Below are 25,682 nucleotides of genomic sequence, written 5' to 3' on the forward strand. Positions count from 1 at the left end.
TGAAAAGTGTTTAACTGGCAGAATGACAAGTTTTCGAGTTTTTTCAACTTTACCAGAATGATGCTCATGACACAGATTATATATCGAACCTGATTGCCTCCCTGGTTATGGCAAGGATAAAGGCCAACTGCCTTATGTAAATCTTGTTTCCGTGCTGGTGAATCAAGGCACATTTTGTTCGGTGAATCGCCACCCAAATTACGAACCTGATTTTGTTAGAACCAGAAAAGAAAGAAAGCCAGAAGAACCAGAAGAAAAGGAGAAAAAAAGAATTGGGTTAGAATCGTGTTACTGAAAGGGTTAACAGAATGGGAAACATGATCATGGGTGGCTTAGAACTACATGACAATTCAAGATGATTCATGGTGATTCATTGCAAAGAGAACATGAAAAATTTTCATTTCCCTTTAACCTTGGATTATATCATTATCCAACTCTCAAATTTTCACTCTCAGATGAAGGGAAGGAAACAAGGGAAAAGTCGAGTAAAAAACGATCCACTTACCTCTCCTGAAGCAACAGCTTCACCGGGTATAAACAACTCGGGATAAACGTTCTTGACATACCATTCAAAGGATTTACAGTTGAGTTGATCGCGAAGCTTTTTACGGTCAGTAACATCACCATAGTCACCCTAAAGGTAGAGATGAAGATTAGAATCAAGGCCAACTTTGAATTTATGGATCAACTTTAAATTGTTTGTTTCACTGAGTTTTCTATTGCATCAGTTTCATCATTTATTTTTCCTGAAACACAATGATGAGCAAATTTATTCAACCAAATCAGATTGCTATTGATCTTGTAAGAATTATGTAAACCATTTTTTGCCTCTAAAGTCAACTTCATTTTGAAGCTTTATTTGACTTTAAAATCTGGACAAAGGAAAGAGGAAAATGGCCAAAAAAGATAAATTGAAAAACTTCAATAACTTGAATATCGAATAAGCCAGAAAAGTCCAAGAAATGGAGAAATGCATTCTTCGATTAATCTTTTCTTCAACAAAAAATCCAAATAAATTCCCAAAACTTATTCAATTAACTCGCGAAAATTGATTCAAATTATCAAAGCATTTCAAAAATTTTCAAATTCAAATCGAAATCAACTTTGGAATAAAATTTTCATGAAATTTCAAATTCTCAACATTAAATAATGAAAAATAAATAGAATAAATATTGATAATTGACTCGGAATCGAACTCGAAAAACGCCTTTTTTGGCATCAAAATCATTTGGAAAATCATTAGACTATTATCATGAGAAAATGTGGAATGAAAAATTGATGAAATTGGATGATTGACAAAAAGTGAATCGAAAAAGGTTCCATAAGTATATCATTTGGAATAATCTCAACTTGACTTTTCATGATTTATTGTACCTTTACCTTTCAACTGTAAAAGTGAAAAAAAGAAGTGAAAAAATATCATCAAATGATATTCATATTTATACACAATTTTCATCCAAAAGCATTGTCTTTACTCGGAAAATTTGTAAGTAAACTTATATGGAAAAGGAAAAAGTCAGAGAAATAAATATAAATATATTTTCAGTTTCTATTTATTTTCATGAATATGATAAAATAACATTCATCTACATATTAGATCTTTTTTACTCTGAAAACATCATGTTTTCTCCCAAGAGTTCTCATGCAAAAATGAGTCAAGATAAACTGTAGGAATGTTTTCACTCCATGTAATGATGGAAAAAGTAAATTTATCAAATTTAAGGATCATGTTGTTGATGATCATCATGATGATGGTGGAAGAGTGAAAGGATGAAAAGGACAACTTTGTTTTTTCGCTTCTAATACTTTTCTTCTGTTCCTTCAAATGAATTGAAATTGAAAAGTGAGAAAACAAAATTTATGATTCAGTGACATTGTTGTTACCAAAATGTAATAATATTATTACTCTATTATCATATGATAATATCATGAAATAAATATCTATAAAACTGGGAGTTAAAGATGAATCATGGAACAGGTTTTTGCACAGGTTTGGAGGATTCATGATCAAAATGAATTGGATCAACGGATAAAAATGTTGCTCATAATGTAATGGAAGAAAGTCAAATGAGAATGTTTCATTTTTTTATCTTCTTTTGCTGTTGCTTTACAGGCAATAGAGTCAAGTGTTTTGGGTGATGATTGGGATGGAATGATAATGATGATCAGAATGATGATGTTGATGATGAGTATTATCAGAATAATGCTATTGGCAAATAAGTTAACTTTTTACTTGGGAGTTGAGAAGAGCTTTTTTTGCTTGTTGTTGTTGTGAGGTAAGAAAAGGGCCAAAATGTATCATGGGAAAAGTCAAAGGAAGACGAAGAATAAGTTGAAAGAAGATGAAGATTGACAGTATTTCAAGAGTTCTTAAAGTGTGCACAATCATTGATCGATCAGGGCAAGGACATGACTATGCACAGAATCATCCATCACCGTAACATTTCATCTTCAACATTACTTTTTTTCTGCTCTTGCTGTTCACATTTTTTTACTCATCTCAATGAGCAAGTGGTAATACAAGGAAAAACATAACTAATTGAATGGCAGTTTTACCAGATTCTCAGTTTGGAGTTTCATCAACTCATTCGATTAAAAAAATTGACCTTTATTTCTCATCTAAAATTGAACCGTTAGTAAATCGATCCAAAAGGTAACATGAATCTGTAATTTAAACTTGCAAAAAATTCAGAAAATTTCATCCAGAAATAGAAAAAAACTGAGACTGAGAAATTTAAAAAAAGAAAATGAAAAATCAATTGAACATTCAACCGGTAATCCAACGAAATTTTAATGGCCAAGAGTTGTGATCGTTCAATCTGAAAGTTTATCAATTTTCGACTTTTCGAAATCAAGTTTCGTCTGATAAGTTTGTAAGTCAAAGTACATGTGCTTCATTGAATCACGTAAATGCCTAATGCAAAGACCTTCTGGTGTACAAATGTTTGACCGAGACGACAAGCTTCTTAGGTTAAGTGATGAAGTCAGACTAGTGACTACTGATGTATTCATAGCTGCAACAATTGATTTATTTATAGTCAGTTGATCCTACTGTTTCATATCAAGACCAATACCGAGACTATCGAGATGAGACTCATGTTGCTGTTAAATGTTTCAGCTTGGAATTACAATTTATTTCTTTGGGTTTTTGACTTTGATTGTTTTTCTGGTAAAATTTTGAAATTTTAAGCTAAAAACTAAATAATAAATAGCGGAGAGAAAATTGATTTTAATCTATTCTGATGAAGTCGTACGTTTTGATCGATTGCTTCTTGAATAATTGAGAAACAATGAAACTAGAATTGAATTGGCAACTTTGTTAATCAAAGTCAATTCATTTTACACTTTGCACGTTTGACGATAATGGATGGCTAATCAATTATGATCATGTGTTAAAATTTAAATGAAAACTGAATGATGAAACCACAAATTACATGAGCCAAAAAAAGGAAAACGACAAATTTAAACTTTTCATTTCACCATAAACCTTGTATTTGCTCTCAATTTAACAAATCAACTGGGAACAATAATTTTCAAGCCTTTTACTTTTAACCCTTAAACCTTGAACATCATCTTGAAGGCAATAACACAATATCAAATTGTGATCTGCAAAAACAGTGAAAAACTGATGAACAGTAAATGGTTGGTTTAAACTATCAACCAGGGAGAAATAGATTTGTGTTTCATTTTCTGATATGGAAACTCAGTTATATGAAGGTTGCTTTAGCAAGTAAACGGCAAAAGTTGAGAATTGAATTGGAATCTTCATTTTCCTATCAAGAATGAAGTTTAACAAGTGAAATGGTGCTTTGAATTGTAAACAAAAATTGAAAGTTGATGCGAATGAAGGTGAACAAAAGTGAAACTTGCCAGATTGTTTCCAATCCTTTGGTAATAATACTTCTTATAATCATCCATCCAAACTTCAGCCAAACGAATTGAATTGCGAACAAGAACGTTGACACCAGTTTTCCATTTATATGGACTTCGACTTCGAAATATGTGACCAACATGGGAACAAGGGATTATCTCCAAGACTCCACCACACATCCAAGTCTATTCATGATCATGATTGAAGAAGCCAACCAAAATGGAATGAAAAGAAGATAAAAAATGAAAAATAATGGCAAGGTTATCAAAGAATCAAAAGGATAATCATGAAGAATCATCAAGTAATGCTGAATGAAAAGAGATAAAAAAGAGTTTACACAAGAAAAGAAATGATAAAAAAAGTTGTTGTTGTCATACTAAAAGTAGATCATGTTTTATCTTGATAATCCTGATGACATTTACAGTTCCAAGTGAATCAATTTGGAATGAAATTTCAGTCTCACCAAAGATTAGATTGTTCATGTTTATTTATAATCTTTTTTTCTCTACTTTTTCTGTTCATCCAACAATTGCTCCATCTTTTGGTTTCATGTTTTCTTCTCATTGTTATCATCATGATGATAATTGAAATTCTGGATTGTGATAAAGTGAACAAAGAAAAATGTCATTTATTCTCACCTTGAAAGAGAGTTCCAAGTTTTCTCCGCCCCAGATGTCAAATCCACTATCATAAGTTCCAAGACGTTCGAAGAAATCTTTACTAATGGAAAACAGTCCACCAGCCATGGTTGGTGACCTGAAGTTGGTCGAAAGATGAACAAGAATCAATTAGATGATTGATTGGTTCACATTCAAATTACTTTTAGTTTCAACACTTTTACAACTTTTACTGAAATGACCTTTAAAAGTGTTGACTTGTTAACTCGACTAATTTATTTGGTTCAAGGTAAAAGTTAAATTTGTATTTACAATCATTTGTAATGTGATAGTCAATGGAGTGAAAATGATTGATACAACTTTTTTATCTTTTTGTTTATTTATTATATTGATATTTTCAACTTCAATATTCTTGTTCATTTTTGACTGAATGGTGACAGTTGATGGATAAAATTCAATGGGAAAAGGTTATTCAAGCACCTTCATGTCACAAACAATCGACAATTTATTAACATGGAAATAATTTCAATCCTTGATTGAACAATCGACAAGGTCACAATAGGAAGGTTCAATTGGAACAAAAAAGATTCAACAATTGATTGGCTCACGATTGGGAGTTTTGCCTGTCAACTACATTTGGTCAACTGATGGACAGAAAGTCAAGAATTCAGAAGCTAAAGATTTTTGTCGAAAATTCCCAAAAATTCTTGAGAACATCAACATTGCGAAAAAATTTGTTGCAAGTTGACTTGTAAATTTTTTCACATTTTTGTCGATATTCTGTGAATGAATTTCGGCGACTTCTCCTGGGAGTTGCAGTTGGAGTTTGTCGAGAGTTTGAATCAAATTGTAAAATGTTTGCTCACCTGACTGGATCGGTGGAATGAACTCGTCGTTTCTTTTCCCGATCAGGAATAGCATGCCAGTTGAATTGGAGATTCCAGTCGAAACCACCGACATTGATGGAGTTTGCATCACCTCGATAGTGATATTCAAATGTTTTATCATTGATAACATCGATAACTGGACAAACTACAGTGTTTGGATCACGAGCAATTCTGTCAAGTAAAGGCTGTAACCAACCCTCTGTGCACTCACAGTGTGAGTCGAGGTAGGTCAGGACGGGAGCAGTTGCTTCATTGGCACCTAATAGTCGAGCTCGAATCAAGCCTTCACGCTTCTTGGCTCGGATAATCTTTACTTTACCTAAAGGTTTAACATACTCTTCCAAGGGTTTCATAAGATCCTCTGATTCCATAATTGATCGAGAGCGCCAAAAAGATCATCAATTTCAATCATGACAACATATTGCAGTAAACATTATCACAATAAAGACAATAATTTTCATCAACAGCAATAAGACCAACCAAGGAAAAGAATGGAAAAGCAAAAAGCAATTTCAATGTTGTGTTTACCCAAGTTGAACACACAATTGGAAAGTAAGCAAAAGAAAAGGAAAGAAAAAGACAAACATGGAAGATAATTAATTAGCCTTTGGTTAATTAAGTTTTCAATTAAGCAAAAATCTTGCCAACAAAAACAACAACTAATAAGCAAATTTACTCATAAGTTTACCTTTTCTACTCAATCTCAACTTGATTACTATTAAAAAGCTTGCTAATTGAGCTTGAGACATTTTCACTTGAACAAGCTGGGAGTGAAATTTATTAATACTATTATAACTGATTATCTTGGAATGGAAAGTTAACCAAGTAAACTTTTCTTGTTAATTGCATTTTCTTGTCAAAACTTTCAAATTGTCTATCACTTTCTTAATGGGACAAGTTTGGGTTCATCATTACATTTGCAATAACAATTATTGAGAAAAAGAGGAAAGAAAATTAATTCATTGATTAGACCACCTTGGGCTGAACACTGTCATCATCGTTATTATTAATGACTATCATTATTAGACTGCAAAATGCAATAAAAGATGATTATCAATGGAAACATTGACACAAATTGCATCAACATTTACATGGGAAAACTACTCAAGGGAATCATTTGATATTAACTAATCAAGGGTGAGAGTTGAACTGATAATTACCTCTGTTTGAAAAATCATCGACCAAAATGATTTCTTTAATCAAATTTTCAGGTGATCTATCGAGCACAGAGTGAACTGTTCGCAATAAGACGGACCAAGCTTCATTGTGGAAGCAAATTATCACACTAGTTTGAGGTAAATTTTCATGATATTTTTCATTTTTACACCTGAAACAAGAGAAACAAGAGATTAAAATTTCATTTTAAATTCAATTTTCATGTCAAAACAAATCTCAATATTTTGCACTCCCAGAGTAAATGAAATCCATTGAAATCTATTGCAACTGGATATGATTTTGAATAATGTTATTATTAATGTATATTAATGTTGTTTGCCCAATGAATGGAATTAATTAAAATTTAAAAATGAAAATTAAACATGACAAGATAATTTAGAGGATAAATGTTTATCCTGAAATTGACTTAGCATTTTGCTTGTCAAACTGGTTTTGTTTAATGTAAATGTATTTATCTTGATGAATTATTTTGTTTGTAAATATTGTCTAAAATGAATCTATAGTTTGAAGGAAAATTTAATGGGAAAAAATTTACATTTTCTTGTTGCTTGTCAGAATATTCAGCATTATTAGTGGTGTTCATCATCTGAATAAATGAATGAAGGGATGAGTTAATTGAAAGAATGTGCCAGGAAATTGTTCGAGGTGTTGATGAGTTTTTAAAGTACAAGCTTCTTCATTGTCAATATCATGTAGGCTGGATATTGGGCAATCTTTTCAAATCTCTTAAGAACCTTTGGTTCATGAAATAATCCAATATAGCAATCTTGTTTATTGTAATTGTTGACCTTTCATATTGGTTGTAATAACAGTAATCGGTTCAATTTACATTTGAGCAACGAATGAGTTTCAAGGAAGTTTTTTTATAAATCATGGAATCTCAAGAAGTTTGGAAAGTAATTTACCTAACTGAATTGCATGATTCATACCAATGACCTCACATCAAACGTAAAGAAATAGTCTCAACAAATTGATCAATATCGAGACGCGAACCCGGAGCCTAAATCTTGTTATGCAAGGATACTAACCACTAGGCTACCAGAGATTGTTTTATAATGTAAAGGGTTTTATAATATTTATTTTTCATTCATTTCAGGATCAAATGATAATGATGGATTTGGTTGTTATTGTTTGGATGTTGAAAGCAGTTATCATGAATTTTAATAAAACAGAGTAAATAATGTAACAACTTTATTAACATGGGAATGAATAACAACGGACAATAATAATGGATAAAAATAATTTCAACCTTTTCCTCATTTAGACTAGAAGAAGCCTTTTGGTATTTCTCTGTTTCTGATAGTTTCCAAAATTATCCAAGGGAATTGAGCAAAGATCCATGAACAAAATAAAAAGAAGGAAAGAAAAGAAAGAAAGTGGAAAAGAAGCAAATTGTTACCAAATAACAGTGGCTAAACTTGACAGAATGATAATGGGATGAAGATGGAAAGAAGACTGAAAAAGATGATGAGATGAAAGAAGATGACGGCAAAGGTTGCAGTTGAAGAGAAGAGCAAAAAGTAAGGGAAAGGACAAAAGAGGTTCAATACAGAGTTATATTGAAGCCAATAAAAACGTATTTGGAACGATGAGGGAAAAGTTGGTGAAAAAGAGAAGCAAAAGAAGAAGAAGAACAAGAGAAAGAAAAGTTCATTGTGAATGAATGAACAATCCATGGAATGGTAAATATCCAAACAATATTATATAAAAATGTACACATCAACATTGGTTTATGATTTATTTTATTATCAAGTGAATTATTGAGAGAAATGGCAAACTCGAATAGCAAGTAATAAGCTTGATAAGTTATAAAAGGGTAAAAATCAATGTCAATTGTTGTTCCATTTGCATAAAGAAATTGCCAAATTTTCCAGTCAACATTTGCACACACACACAATCAGTTGGTAATCAAAAGTAAATTTAACAATTTCAAGAATCATGTCATTAACAGATTGTCGAGTCAATTAACAAGATACTTTAACTGTCATGAACTGTTCAAAATGAGAGTGAAAAACGTTACGATAATCATTACGAAAATTGGACCCAAAATTATGCTCAAAAGGAAAATGATAAAATGCTTTTTTTTCTGGCAAAATTTTCACCACTTTTTTTCCTCCTCATTTTCATCAATTTTTTAATCTGTATTTCAATTTGGATGAAAGTCTTAGAAATGCTCATGAGAGCACATTTCATGAGATGAAAAAATGAACTTAAAAATGATAATTTTCTTTGTCAAAATGAAGTAGAGTTGAGTAAAGTGGCTTTTTCTCGATTTTTTCACTTTTTACTTCTTCTTTTTCCTTTGCTCTTCTGAATTAGAAGCTTTTTTTGTTGCCTTGCTGTTGCTGTTTAATATACTTTTGCTTTCATTGAAAATGAATGGCTGAACAGAAGAACAGGGGAAAAATGAAACTATTTCTAGACGAGGAGACAATGGGAATAGTGTAATAAAAGGGTTCAACATGTTATCAAGCTGAAAGAGCAATCTTTTCTTGTTTTCCCTCGCAATTGAGATTACAAATTATTCATCCTTGTTTCATTTTAATTGTGAATTACAGGCAGACACAGATTAACAATTCATACATAATGAAATGTAATAATGATAATTGTCAAGAGGCAATTCATCTTGTTCAATGTATAATCTTCAACATGACAAGTGAAAATTGGACCAAAATGTAGTTTCAATTGGGCTTTGTTTTTGATGGTCGATTTGTTGAAATTCAATTTATCATTTTCATCTGCCGTTTGACCAGTTTCATGTAAAACCTTTGAATGGGTCAACATTTAAACAAAAGATTTTTTTGCCTAATGTTAATCATTTTCTGGATGGCAAATGAGTTTACAATTGGCTTCAATTTGTTAACCTTGCATGTTGAGAATGGTTGAATTGAAAGTTTTCATGATGTACTTGGCACATGCAATTGGCTAAATGTGTTGAAGTGCGAATCAAACAAACTGTAATGATGAAACTTTTAATGACACTGAATGAGATACAAATGGTGTTTGTTTAAAATTTTACAACACTTTTCTTTGTTGTTCAATCATGGCTTGAAATGGATTGAAAAGATGCTTTTTTGTTGAAAGTAAAATTGGACCAAAAATTTATTTCTTTTCTGCTTTTCAAAAAGCAAAATGTAATTTTGTTTCGCTCCTACAAATTTAAGTCAACATTGGAAATGCACTTTTTTAAATGGTTCCGTTAAGAGTATTTCTGGCTTCATGGTTTCATTCAACCATTAGATGCAATGTTATTATGTTTAAAATTCAATTTCATACATTATGCAATTTCATATCGTAAGCCAAGTCACCTTAAAGAAACAACAAACATGAATTTACAATCTCACTCTCAAAGTTTTGCATTATTTTATCAAAATGTTTATCAACAGCAACATCAACTTTAGTCATAGAAAAGGTAAACTTGCGAATCCAAAAAAAAGTGCTTAAAAATTTCGAAATAAGATCATGGAATGCAATTTCTTTCTTACCTTGGAAGAAGTAGTTATTGCTAGCACACCGAAGCTAGTGAATGCAGTCATTCAGTTAAATCTCGACTCAGACTATCAGAAGACTCAGTCGATTTGCCATCGAGTGACTTGTCCACTGATCGTTGAATCAAAACATTTGAGGCTAAGAGACCTGATTGAAGAGTAACCAAAAGATCTTTCAAGCTGATTTCAAGCGTATTTTTACATCAAAAATTGAAGCCTCAAGTGCATCAAAAATCAATGAATATGAGGCTTTCAATTTCTGACTCAAGCTTTCAAATTTTAATCAATTTCTCAATCAAGTCGATTGGTTCAATTATTTCACTTTGAATGATTCTGGCCAACCAATTTTAAACTGAAAGGTAAAGTTTGATTATTTTCAATTTAAAAATGGTTTGCAATTGGACAGTTAAAGTTGGCTATTATCATGTAAAGTTGCTCAACTTACAAAAGAGTCGAACTTATTGGCTTTATTTAGCTTCTACCTTTACTTCGAGGCAACATTTTCAATACTATTTACATTTGGGATGATTTAATAGATTGTAATCAACTCTACTCAAAGTTGATCCAAGATTTTGATCAATAACAAATTCGAGTTGAACCAATTGTCACAATAATAATGCAAAATAACTCGATTCTTTGTAAACTTGAATCAAAGTTGAACAAATTTTCCAGGCAAAAGTGTAAATGTTTATCAGGATCAAATCAACTCATAAATTCATTCATCGAGTAAAACTTGAAATATTGAACAATTTTCTCAAAGCAAACAAACTTGATTAAACTCCAAGTCAATTGTAATCTTTTAGTGACATTTATTAGATTCAAAGCATTTTACGACAAAATTAATCAATTGATTATACTATTTTCACAGACCCACTTTTGTTTCAAATGTCAATATCATCAGGTTAATCACTTGGATCAATTGAACTGTCAAAAGTATATTTTCTTATTTGTATATCTTGGCATTAACAGAGCAAAGAGAAACAAAAATCTTTCAGAAATGCCAATTTAAATGCAATGGATAGACGTGAGAGGTAAAAAAGTTGTCGGATTTAAATTGTCATTTCCAATAGCAGCTCAACGGAAACTTGAAGATTTATCTCATCAAAGTGTAAGACAAATGCAACAACAATAGATGTAAACTTGATTCAAGTCACGCAAATGATAAAGAAATGGCAAATTTCGTTGAAACAATTTCATCTCAATTTCAACGAAACTTGATATCTAACCATTTCATGTAACAATTATCAAATGATAAAATCTACAAATTCCAGATGCTCATATTGCTGCTCTCAATTAGTCTTCATTAATCTCTTTACAAGACAAAATTCTGAGCAAAAGATAAAAAAATATTTACTTTTCCCTTTTATTCAACTTTTCAAATAAACATTCTACTTGAATTGTTCCTCACGTAAATAACAGAATAAAATGGCCGATGAAAACGATTCCAATATGATTCAGTTAGAGTTTATCTTCAAGTGAAGTTTTGAAATTTTCAGGGAATCAAGAAAATAGATGAAATTATCATTTATTGAGCAACCAGACAAAGCTGCCTAATTAGTTGTTTGCATTGAATCATTAGTTCTATCATTATCAAGAACAAAATCAATCTGGGAATCAGAAAGTAAAAGTTGATGATAATGATGAGGTAAGAGTCAACCCTATTATTCCTAATCTTTTCAGTCAATATACACTTCATCAGAAGTCATTATCTTAATATTATGAGTTTATATCTGAATGTTAGAAAAACATTTTCGTAGCAAGAAAATGAGATAATGTGAGATGTTTTTTCTCCTCTTTTCTACTTTTTCTTCTCTTCGTCCTTCTTATTCCTATTACTAGAGCATTATTTTTTGCTTACAGATATATGCTATTATTATGAGATTTAGTTAAGAGACAATGAAATCATCGTATTAGATGGAGAACTGGGTGAAAAAAAGGAATAAAGTTTACGATAAATTGCATTGCAATATGAGAAAGACAAAAGGCGAAACTGAAAAGATGACAAATGATGGAATGAGCTGTTGAATGATGAGTGATGAAAAAAAAGTTGCTTCATGTGACATTAAAATACTAAAAGTATTCAGCCTGATAATTTATTGTGCATGAACAATTGCCGGATAATTAATGGAGTAAAAGAGTCTGGGAGTAATTTACAGTTTAAAATTCAATATAATGATGTTCAAGTTGATTTCATTCTAATAAACATTTCGTTTCAATTGAATAACTGATTACAATTAAAAGCTCAAAATAAAAAGATGTTACAATAGTCCAGTAAGTTGCTCGTCTCAAAAGGTTATGTCGAAGGTTCGAGGACTCAATCCAACTTGTTTAAATGTAAACTAAATTCCGATCGATTTACGTTTAGAATTTGGATTTTTATCATTTTGTCTAAATGGCCAAACTTGCGGAACTTTTGAAACCCAAGAAACGTTTTTGTACAACACATCGAGTTTGATCGAAAATTAAGAAACGATCAAGAATTTTTGAAATTGTTGTGATGAAAGGAGCATTTGAATAACCCCGAAAGCGCATTATATTATTATATAATATTTATTTATCATGAAATTGTCAATGAGCAACTGAAGCTGAAAATGAAACATTCCAACAATTGCTTGATTCGGATGTTGCAGTAAACAGTCGACTGTAAACTAAATAAACTTTAATCAATCAAGTAAAATATTCAATGTTTATTTTCATGTGAAACAAATGTCAAGAGTTTAAGGAAAGTTTATCTAGAAAAGACTGAACGTTTCATGGTGAATGTATAATTGAAAGTAGTCTCAATAATCACTGACGAGTTCAACTTTTCATTTATCGCAACAATGACAACTGATAACCTTTGAAAAGTGAGCTTTTGTGCTGAGCCAAGCTCTTGTTTGAACAGTAATCATCTGTATTACAATGAATGAATTATCTGAATGAATTAAAAGGTAATGTGAATCAACAATTACATGATCATCATCATGATTCAAGGCTTAATATCCTTGACTTTTAAGATGTTTATTTATAACCTATTTTTTCCCTTTTCATCCTTTTCCTACCTTCATCTACCAATGTAAACATAAACAACATTTTTTTTGTCTTGCTCTGCTTTTCAACATTTTGCTTCTTCATCCAACGACTTGAAGATTCTTGGAGTGAAATTTTCTGTCTGTATCTACAATTCCTGTGAGAGATTGAACCTGAAAGATGAAGAGGTGATCAATTGATGTTTGTGGATGGTGAGAAGAGAGAAAGAAGATAAAGAATGAGAAAGTCTGGAAAAAAATTCTTGTTCGCTTCGAGTTTTCTTCGTCTTTTTACTTTCTCTGTTTACTATTTTTTGTTGTTCCTCAACTCTACACATTGATCTCTTTCTCTGATTTAAGATGACGATGAACGATGATACACTTTCCTTTCTTTCCTCTTTTTTTATATCAACCTAAACAATATGATGATACAAAGTAATATCATCCATTGGGAATAATAGGGAAAAGTGGTTTTACTTTTTTTTCTGCTTTTCTTGTTCTGTTACAGTTTAGATCATTTTTGTTCACTTTCAAGTTGTATTAGAATAAAACATTGGTAGAAAAAAAAGAAAATGAAATGCAAAGATAAATTCAATTTCGAGTTCAACAGCGATTGAGATTAGTCTCTTTACTCAGTTGATATTGTTTACCAACTCCAACAGTCAACTGATGATTGTAGCGATTAATTGTTGGTAAACAACTTGTAAAAGATACAAATGAAAACAATATTCAATCAAAAATCACGAAGTTTGCGAATGCAATGAAACGTTCAAGGTTTAATCAACTGATTGAGTTGCTATTCTTAGGTTATTTTGCATCATTATTGTAACGACGATTGCAACTGAACAGAATTGAGATTGCAATTGACTTTTCCATAAACAACACTAACGGATATTTATGCATTAAAATTGATAAACAGTTGCGACTCTAAAACTGAGCCAGGTTGAAGTGAGAAGCTAGTACTGCAAAATACCGAGACCGGTTGAAGTCATCTTCACTTAACTGATGTTAGCTCGTGTGGTTGTGATCTTGTGGATTGCTTCAGCTAGGATCCTTTGTGCAACTTTTGAAGGTGTAATCCGGAACTGCACTTTGACAAAAATTGAGTTTCAGTTTGTTGCAGACTCGGAAGAGTTAAAATAAGTCATTAGAGATTATCATTTCAAAGTCAAGTGCAATAAAAAATTAACGAATGAAGCAAAAACGGTCGTTTAAGTTGAATTTATATTTGATCATTAAGCATGACTTGAGTTGGCTTGATTTGGCATTAATTTTTTACTCCAACTTCAACCTGGAGATGAGGAAAAGGTTTGTCTCGTTTGCATCAACTATCAATATATTGACTTGATATTTATAAGTCATTATGGATGAAATAAGTTGTAAATTGATAAACTTTTAATTAAACTGTCTCATAAAATTTTCATCTCAAAATAACTGAAGTCATCTTTTGCATCATTATTGTTCATTTTAATGAGACAGAGTTGAAATGAGTGACACAAAGTGCTTAATTAAAGGTTATCATTTTGAGTGACAAATCGGTCGAGATTAAAACAATTGTCTAGCTGAAAATAGCGGTTACTTTGATGATTAAAGTTGATTAGGTTCTAATAAACATTTGAAAGAAGCGTTTCAAAGACATTTATATCTAGTCATTATAATTGTGACTACCATTTGACTGTGATTTGATGTGAAAATTTGCTTTTCTCTTTTCACGTTTCTTCTCCTAAAAATAGAAAGTTTTAACCGAAAAAGGTTGCAGATAAAAGGTAAAGGTAGCAATTCAATTTATTGAAGAGATGAGTTTATCTGCATCTTGAGATTTGTATCTGTAACTTTTTTTTGTTAAATCTTATCACTTGCAAGAGAGGATGAAGAGAAGCACAAGGAAAGATAAAAAAGAGAAACCAGTTCAGCTTAAAATGAAATTACTGGTTCCATGGGAATTACCTGGAAAGAGAAAACTTATTTAATGTTGAACAGTTTTTTTTTGCCTTCTCTTTACTTCTTTTCCATGCAAAGACGAGAAAACTTGATCAAATTGTTGAAACCAGTTTTAAGGTCAACGCGCGCAAATCAACTTAGCTATAAATGAACAGTCTGTTTGTGTGTGAAAGAGAAGAAGAAAGTCTTGGCATGAAACTCAGGTGATGAAGAGAAAAAAAGAAGAGATGAAGATTGATAAAGATGATAGGTAGAGAGAAAGGTGGAAGACCTGAAAAGTGAGAAAAAAAACTCAACATTTTGAACAATTTTTGGCTTTCGTTGGAATCTTTTCAAATTTGATTTTTAAATTTAATCAAAGTGTTTTTTCATGACGCTTCAATGAGTGTTTCAAGAGTTTGATTAAAACATTAACCAAGTTGACCAAGAATGAGCAAGAAAATTGCAGGTAAAAGTTGTAATCATTTTGATTGTAAAGATGAGCTCTTAATCAAAGTCAAGATTTCAAGATGAATTCAATTCTAACTCTGAACATTTCAAGGTTCGAATTTCAATATTTGCAACTCGTTCTGAGTCAGAACAATTTCAAGTGCAAGATTAACACCAATTCATCTTCAACTCTCTTTGACCACCTACAGGTATGAATGTTTCAGTGATGATGACAGAGAGAGGAAGCAATTCTTAAAGGACGTTAGCACTGGTCAGGAAAGAGCAACTTTCATTTGATAACTTTTTATGTTTTCAAATTCAATCTTGCGAGGTTGATTAACCTTTAATAAGCCAATTGAAACCAACATTGAGAAAAAACTAGTTCATCATCTTGATAGTCATCATCGTAATCATCTGCATTTTTTGCCTTCTTCATAACAAAACTGAACTTTAACAAAATGATCACGAGATGAAACACTTAAGAGTCAAATCAAGAATCAAAGTAAACTAATCATCAGAAATGGCAAGGCAAGGTAAAAAAGTGTGCGAGTTGTCATCTCAAACATTATCTCATTCCAGGCTCATCATTATCATTTTTTTTCTTACCTTTTGTCACTTTTACTTCAACTTTTCCCTTTTACTGTTTGCTATTTTGTCAACTGTTAAACTGAGTTTCCTGCTTTTCACTCTTGGCCAATCAAGGCTCTTTGTTTGATGCTAACAACACGCTTCCATTGGGTTACAAAAAATGTCAACATGAGCCTGACAATGGTTAAGTGTTGTAAACATAAAATGTTTTCATTCGCATTTTTAGACAATCAAATGTCAAGATGATTCTTATGATAAGGATGATAATAATAGCTATCATGATGATGGGCTTGTTGCAGTAAAATTGAACAGTGTGAATAGATCATTTGCAGGTTTGTAATCTCATTTACAGTTACGTGTCTTGGAATGAAGTTTGGTTAACAAAATAGAAAAGATGAAAATTCATTTTTCCATGTTACAAACTTGTTACTCCTCTTTTCCATTTTTAAAATTTACATACATAATGGGCAAGATGAGACCAAAAGCAATACATTAGTGAAATGAGATAAGTGTTTTCAAGTATTTCATTTAAACAAACCCTTTCAATGTTATCCTTTCAAGTCTAGATGTTTCTCAGAGTTATTCATTTCAAACACACAAAACAAAATGAAATATGCAAAAATACCAGAAAACAAAGGCTAATCTTTCATCCAGTTCAACTATTTGATGGCGAAATAAAGATTCAGATTTAAAGCCACAAAAAATATTTGCAAATGTACAACTTTAGATTGGCTAATAACGAGTTTCAGAAAAGTCTTCAAAAACGTTGAGCTAAGAAACATAAGTTGGTTAAAGTTGAAATCTTGAAAGTCACAGAAAACTTGAAACAAAAAAGCTGATTAAAATACAGAGTTGAACTTCGGGAAGACAAAAAGTGATCAGCTTGATTAGTTTCAAGCGAACTTCAAAAGTCAAATTGACCTGAAATTATGATAAGTGTGCAAAAAGTCGTGAATTTTTTCTTCAAAAGTCGGTCGACAATTATTTGCAAAACATTGAGTCAACCAATATTGAGATTTGTTTGTTCAAGTGTGCAAAATGCTAATCAACTTACTGAGGATCCCGAACATCAGGAAGAGATCGTCTTAGTGAAATCATGTCACTAATATATTGATTGAATGCATTGTCTTCCCATCCTTTGCTGACCAGACTTTGCACTTCACTTGAAACATTGGTTGGTAAGACAACAGGTTTACCCAATTCACCTGGGCCTTTCTTACTATCATCAATTGGCATTGGTATCACAGCATTTTGATTGAAACGTTTAGCATTTAACTGGAAATTGCAAATTCATGATAATCATGGAAAAGAAGAAGAAGAAGAACAAGAAAATGAAAAGATTAATTTAGCAGAAAAGTTGAAAAAATACAAATTTTCAAGTTTACTCAACTCAGGGTGATGCGCTTTAATGCAACAAAAGCGTAAAAATGTTTAACATTAACATTGATTTTGGCAAAATGTTTATCAAATTAGTTTACCAATTGCAGGTTCATTTTTGTTGACTCTAATAGTTTACCAATAATCACACTTGCAATCATCATCTTCATCACCATGATAATCATCGCCATCATCAACCATCAACATCATCATTATGCTCATTGACATTATCTGTATAACATTATTACTGTTGATAATTTTGAAATGATCATCAATTGTAGATGGTTCATTGAATACAATTTAATAAATACAAAAATGCTCTCAAATGTGTTCACATTAACAAAATCATTTACACCTTTTATGCATGAGTAATGTTTATGATGATGTTCCTGTTGTTGATGATGATCATTATCAACATTATCATCAAGATAATGATCTGAGTAATGTTGCACCAAGGAAGAAGCAAGAAAAGAAAATTAATTTTTTTCTTCTTTTCGTCGAACCTTTTTTTCCACTGTAAATTTTTTACTCAAATTCAAGTGAACCTGCAATCAGAGTTGACTGACATTGTGAGTAAAAACTGAGTTGATCAATTGAAACATTAATTGTTACTCACTTTGTTATACAGTTTATGATGTTTATGGTTAATTCCTGGAGCTAATTGTTCACTTTCTCCTGGAACCAGATTTAATTTAGATTCACTATTTGTTAACTTATTGACACGATTAACATTATTTTCTAATACAATATTGTTCAACACTTGATGGGCAGATGATGAGATTGATGGTGATGAGGATAACTGTGACAATACAAGTAAATCATCAGCATTTGGATGTTTTACCCTTTCATTGAGATTAATGAAAAGTGTTAATAAAAACCATGAAGCAGGAATGAGAAGAAGCACTTTAAAGTAAAGGCTTCTTCGTCGAGGAACAAAAACCATCTCACAATGGATACACTTTTCACTAAATTTTCGAGCTTCTTCTTCTTCTTCTGTCCTTGTTCGTCTTCTGTCTTTACCTCAAGATGTTGGCCTTTCAACAGCTCTTACTGTTGTCCACTTGTACCACTCTTGATTCCCTTTTTACCTTTGCTTGATTGGATTCTTGGTTGATGTCCAGTTTACTGTTTACTATTGTTGTTACAGGAATAATAATTTAGGTAATTTGCTGTTCATTTCATGATATTTATATAATGGTAAGATGATGATGATGTTGTTGTTGGAAAGGCAAGTTGAATCTGAAAATGAACAAGGAAATAAAAAGAAGGTTAATATCATTGAAAAAATACTTTTTTTTTGTGTTCACTTGTCGTAGGAGCTGATGATAATCACACATTAATGGGAAACCATTTGCTCTCTTACTGATGATGATAATGGTGATAATGATTATGATGTGCATGTGAATCAACTTGTCTTTCACTGTTTTTTTACATTCTTGACTCTTCTTTACATCTACTTGTCTTGGTAATCCTTATCCTTTGTGCAACTCACACTATCGCATTGTTTATTAACATCTCTTTTTTCACTCTGGACCATTCTGTGTTTGACGAATCCAGGATCTGGATTCTTTAGACGAGACTGGATTACATTAATCAATCAAATAATCATTAGATAAGGAAACAAACAGTTTATCATTTTCATTTAACTTTGCTTATCTTCATTTTTCTCTCTCTCTCTACTTCACATCTTCAAGTTCATCTCAATCATTTTGTTATAACTTTCAATATTACATAGAAACGGAAAGCCAAGCAATTATTTTTCATCTCAAAATTGCAATTTAATGAAATATATCGATTGCAATTACAGTTTGATAGACAATGTTCAATCAATTTTTTCAATTTTACTCTTTAAAGGGAGACCACAAAATCGATTGCATATCGATTTGTTGCATCATTCATTTACCTTACATCTTATTCAGTTAGATTCAATTTTCTGTCAGAATTATGAGTTTTATCGAAAGCAAATCAACCTAAAGATTTGGTGATTTCTGAATCTACTTATTGGGCTTGGTGGACAAGTTAATATTAGTTTAGATGAAGCTCAAGCTGAATTAATCTCAATATTATCTACATTCTTGGCTAATGATTAAAGCCTTAATAACTTGGTTCAGTGGCAATGAGCTGAGATTAAATTCAATGAAAAAGGTTAGGTTAGGTTAAGTTGAATGAGGTTTAATTGCCAATCGAACTTGATTTTTAAATTAACTCGAATCACCTTAAGAATTTCAAATCTCGAGTTCATTGTTCTTCTACTTTGGCAAAACAAGGTTCGAAAACTGTCAAATGATAGGTTAGTAAATGCTAGCAAAAATCGATGAATGTCAATTATTTTTCAATCCATGACCTGGGAATCAATCACAACTTTATAATGCTACAAACAGACGCATCGCTTTTCGAGTTTCGATCTCTTAAAATCGATCTTCTACTCTTCCACCCTGAACTTTACAAAATTGTAAACGTTATTGTAATTACATTGCCCAATCGATTTAAAACGATTATTAAAAAAAGTCGATTCCAAGCATGTAATCATTGAATGTAAATGAATGTAAATAACCTATTTGTATGCATTGAACAATTGATTGGATAAGTCAGCAAGGAAATTGTTTGATAAAAGTTAATGAAACAAAACTCTGTTCAAACATTCATTAATATTGCACCTTAACATGTTAATGGAATGAAATGAATTTTTCATTCAATTTTTCAATTATCAACTATAACAGATTGATGAGACAGTAAAAGTTACAAAAATTGATTCCTATTAACTTTTAATGATAATTAGTTGTACAATGATAAATGATAGTTGATGATGGCAAATGGACAATCAAAATGAAAATTGGTGATTGGCCAGAAAAGGTTTGAATAGCGAAACAAAGTGAAAGGGAAAACTGGAAATGCACGAGAAAAGTGAAATTGAGATGAAAATGAAACTTGACCGAGTTCATTGGTCAGATTAAAGTTGCGTGTTTGAAAGGAAAAGGTTGTTGCGTGAATCGAGTGAAACTTGTAAGATTGAGATTGAAATTTGCTATTCTTGACACATTTGACTTTGATGATAACCAAGCATGATGCTCTCTCTCTCTCTCTCATTGATACAATTATCATGATTATCGTGTGTTCAATTGAACCAGCATCATTTCAAGTCACAGTTTGTTTGTTGATCATCATTATTGTTATTATCATTATTGTTCTGGGAATTGATTGTCAACAACAATTCAATATCACAAAATGTTTCCACTCGTTTCAACAATCGATTCACAACGGGTTCATGAATGAAACTTTTCCGCCAAAAAATTCTTCTCCTTCTTCTTCTTCTCATAATCATTATTCATTGTTCATAAAGATTGTTAAAAATAACATGAAGCACATTTTGATTTCAAGCTAATTGCGTGATTCATGATAATAATGTTGATATCAATTTCAATTACGACTCATGTTTATCATTTTTCATTTCATTTGGTTGATGATATTTCATAGCAAGCGGTTGGAAAATGTTTCAAACATTTCAATTTGCAGGTTCAGTCAAGAGATTAAAGTTTATTGTTAATAATGATCAACCATGATGGTTCATTTTACGCTCATAATTCACCCTGTTTGCATAAAAAAAGGAATTCCAAATTTAATTTACTATTATTGTTCACTTTTCTGTGGTTAACTATGTTGATATTTCATGTTATTAATTTGTAATTTGATTAGTGAAAGCATTTGGAGCAATTTCAATGATAATAAATATCAGTTAATCAACTGGAAATCAGTTTAATCTATTAATTCATTTTCCCTTTTTTTCAAGTCTAATTTTGGTTTGCCGATTGAAATGCTTTGGCCAATTTATTTCAATCAAATTCAATTGATGAATTGAATCGATGAAAAGAAGTGAACTTTTCAACAATCAATTGTAATCAAAATAATGATATCAAATTGTGAAATTAAGAGAAAATTTCATTTCTTTCAACTTCAATTATTATTCATTATGCATGAGTTGAGTAAATATTAAGCCTTCTTAATGGTGAATCCAATGAAAAATGGATTCTTATTTGATTAAAATTTTGGTTAACTTTTGTAGCATCATTGATGGACCCTAAACATGTACCATAAAAGTTTATCGTTTCTTGTTTATTCATGTACAAGTTACTGTAAAGAATTCAATGGAAAACTGGAAAAATTTAGATTATAATGATGATCATGTTGATGATGGTAACCACTAAGAAGGTTGAAAACATCAAGGTAAGTTGAATGTTAAAGAAAAAAGTTTTTCATGTTCAATAATACTTTTTCATTTTGTGTGTAAATATTACAAATGGTAACTTTAAACTGGACATGAATATCATTGAATGACCAGTAATGATATTGATCCGTATTCTGGTCATTATCTTTCATTCCTAATGGTTTATGGTACATAATGGTTAAATATTATATCGCTTTTCATGTGAAGAAAAAAGTTTACGAAAAATTATTATCATATTATATCAAAAGGATTCAACTATTATTATGGAGAAAAACATTTGCTTTCTTAACAAATAATCTTGCAGTCAAAGAAAAAGAAATTGTTTATCTGAATTCGAAAAGTTGAAATCTCCTGAATTTGCCTTATGATTATAGCTTTTGCATTCAATCTTTTTTGACCCCAAAAACTCGGACTCATCGCTTGTACCAAATGATAAAATTTTGACGATGGGAATTGAATCTGTAGAGTCCTTGCAGCTTCACCTTTTATCAACTCAATTAGTCAGCTAACTTGACGTAACCTAATCTAACCTAACTTAACCTAACTCATCACTTTGATGAACAAATGAATCACAGTTTGAAGTAAAGGATTAAAGTTGCGATTTCACACAATAATGAAAAATGATGAATCTGTTTCAATCTTTGAGTCAATCTTTGACAAATTTCCTCAAACATCATTTTAAACTCAAACTGTGATTTCTAACCTCAAACTTGGCCATAATATGCTTTGGATCAGTATTTTTTGGACAAATAGTTCGGATACGCAGTACGTACTGTCACGGTTTATTATTGATCACGTTAAAAGATTACCCTGCTTATTGAGCTTTTAGATAATGTTTTAGTATTTACTTTTGATTATCATTTTTCATTGTAACAATAATGCAAAATAAACCGATGATAAGCTGTCAATTCAACCAAGTTTGAGGTTTACATGTGAAACTGATTGAGCTTGGGTAACCAAATGTGACCAGACTGACCGAATCTTGGCTTAGCTTTCATTTCTCAAATTGTTCAAGATTGACTCATGATTGAATTGTACAAGTTTCACCAAGCTTATTTCATAGCATTCACAAAACAGATGTATTTTGTGGCAAAGATTTTGCTTTAAAGATTTGGTTAGACATTATTTTAAGCTCAATTCAAATGAAAAGCAAAGCTAATTTACAAACTCAATTTTAGGTTACCAGCAACTTTTAGATAAACAGTTATTAACCATGGCTAATGAGTTACAATTCATTGAAATATCCTTTGAAATGGCAGCAAATAAAGTACAAGCTGTTTGATGAAATTATTTCCTTTTCATGTTGAGGATGTTTTTTTCATTGAGAAAAACTTTGGATAGGTTTGAATGTTATTGAGGCTTGTTAATGTTACCACACTTGGATCTGAACGGATTCGAGGTAATTTCAATGGGCTTTTTATTATTATCATTATTATTAAAGCAAATACACACACTCTCTCTCTATACATGGAAACATGGTTTAACTTTGCTGGGTTCACAATTGAAGCAATAAAATGGCATCAATTTACAATCAAACCAGAAATAAAGCCAACAACAGCAAAAAGATTTAGGTCAATCAACATGGTTTACAATAGAAATAAAAGTAAAATAAAATGCTATTAAATTGTCATCATCAATGAAAGTTAATCTTGATCAAGTTTTAACTTCATTTAAAAAGGATTTGCACACAAAAAAAGAGCAACAAAACGCAAAGTTGCACTGAAAAGTGAAGCTCATCAATTTATCTCAATTTCAACAGCCAATTGTTTCCCCAATATTTGTAATTTCATCTGATTAATGTTAACTCATTACAATTTTTTCTGGTTAATCCAACTGATTTACATGTTAAAAATGAGAATTTACATGAAATGGAAAGAAAATCCATTTCGCCATTTCCTTTCATTCCAAAAGGTTAATCAAGTTTACTCGAGACTTTTATTGAAATATTTGTGTCAATAACTTTCATTTTCACTTTCCACTGACTGTCCAAGTGATGACCTTTTCGTGGCCTCTTGTCTGATCAAAGGAAAGCTTTCTGTGCTTGTGACAAATAATTGTCAACATTTCATTGATATTATTACTTGTCAATGTGTACAAAATAATATAATATTACCAAACAAGTAAAGGGAAAAGTTTTTGTTTTGTCTTTTCAAATGTTGAGTGAAAAAAAAGCAAAACAAAAATACTTTTCTTTCCCTTCACAACAGTCAAGACTGAGTAAACACTCGAGTATTGATAATGTATAAATGCAGCCCAAGAGTATTTCTTGGTGAAAAATGTTTCATAAATCACCTTGTGTAACCATGAAACAGGGCTAAGGTGAGTAGTGTTGAAGTGCAAGAATGTATTCCAAGTTTGTTCAAGAAAAAAAATCGACATTCAATTTGTAAACAGTCTCGTTGACACAATTCAGTTTGAAATATTCGGAAAAACTTTGCTTTAAGAATTGGTTAATTATCGTCCAATTTTTCATGAAATTCATTTAGAAATGACATGATATACCAATTACATCTAATAATTGTTTTTCCTGAACATTGATGAGTTTCATGAGAATTTAAGAAAGATTTGAGATGAAAGTTGCTGTAATCTTTAGATTGGTATTTTGTTTCTTATGAAATCATGAAAATCTTGAACATTCAGAAGTCGATATAACTGTAACCTTTTGATTTCACTTTGAGTTCAATTAGCTAAGTAACTCATCGACAATTGAACTTTGAAATTGAACAAAAGAACAAAAATTTAGTAGACTTTTCTTTTCGTCTTGAATCTTTAATGCTTTTGTCCACAGAATTGGCTTGTATCTCATGTTTTCTACACAACGTCACATCTGGTTCAGGTTAGGTTTGGTTAGTTTAGGCTTACATTCAGTTGAGTGAAAAGGTTTAAATGATGAAAGGAATGATTGAATTTTAATTATTCAAGAATTCATTAGTGAATAATTGACTCAGCAGTGAATAACTAGAAATGCTCTCGTTTATTCCTTACTAATTACTTTAATTGTCTTCGTGAGTTTGAACCAGTCAATGTTTTCCATCACTTTGGATTAACATTTTTTCAACTTATTAGGTGTAACTATTGTTTAATCTTTCATCAATTTACTTTTTGTTTCTATCTGTTTGACCCTTTACTGTATTTTTAGTCTTAACACTTCTAACCTTTTCTTGTGCAACTGCAAAAAGGGTTTGATTATTTTGATGATTCATCAATCTTTTAAGCTATTGTAACCACCAAGTGAGGTGAAAAAGATCATGTTTTGATGGTTCCAACTAAGCTGATTGATAAATTTTATTGTAAGATGATTCAATGGTTAAACCTTATCTAACCTAACGTAATCTAGCCTATTAATAATACATTATACTGATATCAACTTGACCCAAGTTAGTAAAATTATAAAAGCGTAAGAAAAAATCGATAATTCTTAGAACTGATCTTAAAATCGATTTCAACAAAGATTAATCATCAGTTTTTCTCACAAAATACCAAGGAAAAACTGAGAAATGGAATTGCAATTCGACAGCTTTCACTGATTTTTAACTTTGAACGGAAAATCATGAAACAAACTCCACAATCGACGATTAAAATACGCTTCAAGTATTTGCAGATACAAAGGATCGATGCCGGTAAACAAGATTCAATTTCAGGTCGAAAAAAGGTCAAAGTTGAAAAAAAGTGTCTCATTGACTTTTAGCCTGAAACCCGGATCTACCTTTAAAGATGATCTAAATAGCATCAATTGGCTCATCAAAAGCAAATGCAATTTGCTCCTCTTTCATGATGACTGAAAATTTATGAACAAACTACACTCAAACAACGTGATTAGTCTTTGTCAACCATTAAAATGATGATTCAATAAAAGACAGAGTCATAAATGTTTAAATGAAAAAGCAAAAAACCCTTCATTTCTTTCCAATTTTAACTCATTTCCCTCATGATATCATTAATTGTAATGTAATGAGAATCAAATTACTGTAAAGCGGACATCAATTATCAAATTTTCAACATTCAGTTCATCTTTCAAATTAAATATTAATTTTTGCACAGACTGCAGACTGTAACTTGATAAGGTTGTGATTTGCTG

At 31.1% G+C, this 25,682-nt stretch overlaps 1 protein-coding gene across 6 annotated transcripts in view; it reads right to left on the reverse strand.

Annotated features, from left to right (window-relative positions):
• Pgant9 (polypeptide N-acetylgalactosaminyltransferase 9) overlaps positions 1–25,682 on the reverse strand; it is a 48,505-nt gene that overhangs the window by 6,027 nt on the left and 16,796 nt on the right. For 5 of the 6 annotated variants that reach the window (XM_025160876.2, XM_025160875.2, XM_025160874.2 and 2 more), the window contains 8 exons: positions 17,999–18,621; positions 17,060–17,280; positions 6,536–6,702; positions 5,355–5,736; positions 4,510–4,627; positions 3,871–4,056; positions 506–634; positions 90–206 (listed from right to left, as the gene is read on the reverse strand). In XM_025160876.2, coding sequence (XP_025016644.1) covers positions 90–206; positions 506–634; positions 3,871–4,056; positions 4,510–4,627; positions 5,355–5,736; positions 6,536–6,702; positions 17,060–17,280; positions 17,999–18,325 — 1,647 coding nt within the window. In that variant the 5' untranslated portion in view covers positions 18,326–18,621. Of the gene's footprint in view, positions 1–89; positions 207–505; positions 635–3,870; positions 4,057–4,509; positions 4,628–5,354; positions 5,737–6,535; positions 6,703–17,059; positions 17,281–17,998; positions 18,622–18,745; positions 18,949–25,682 lie in introns of those variants that run through there. The other variant, XM_089266574.1, reaches the window with a different exon arrangement.

Source organism: Tetranychus urticae, chromosome 1 (genome assembly GCF_039701765.1).
Source record: "Tetranychus urticae isolate SD_2017Ah chromosome 1, NJAU_TeUrti_SD_1.0, whole genome shotgun sequence".
NCBI lineage: Eukaryota > Metazoa > Arthropoda > Arachnida > Trombidiformes > Tetranychidae > Tetranychus > Tetranychus urticae.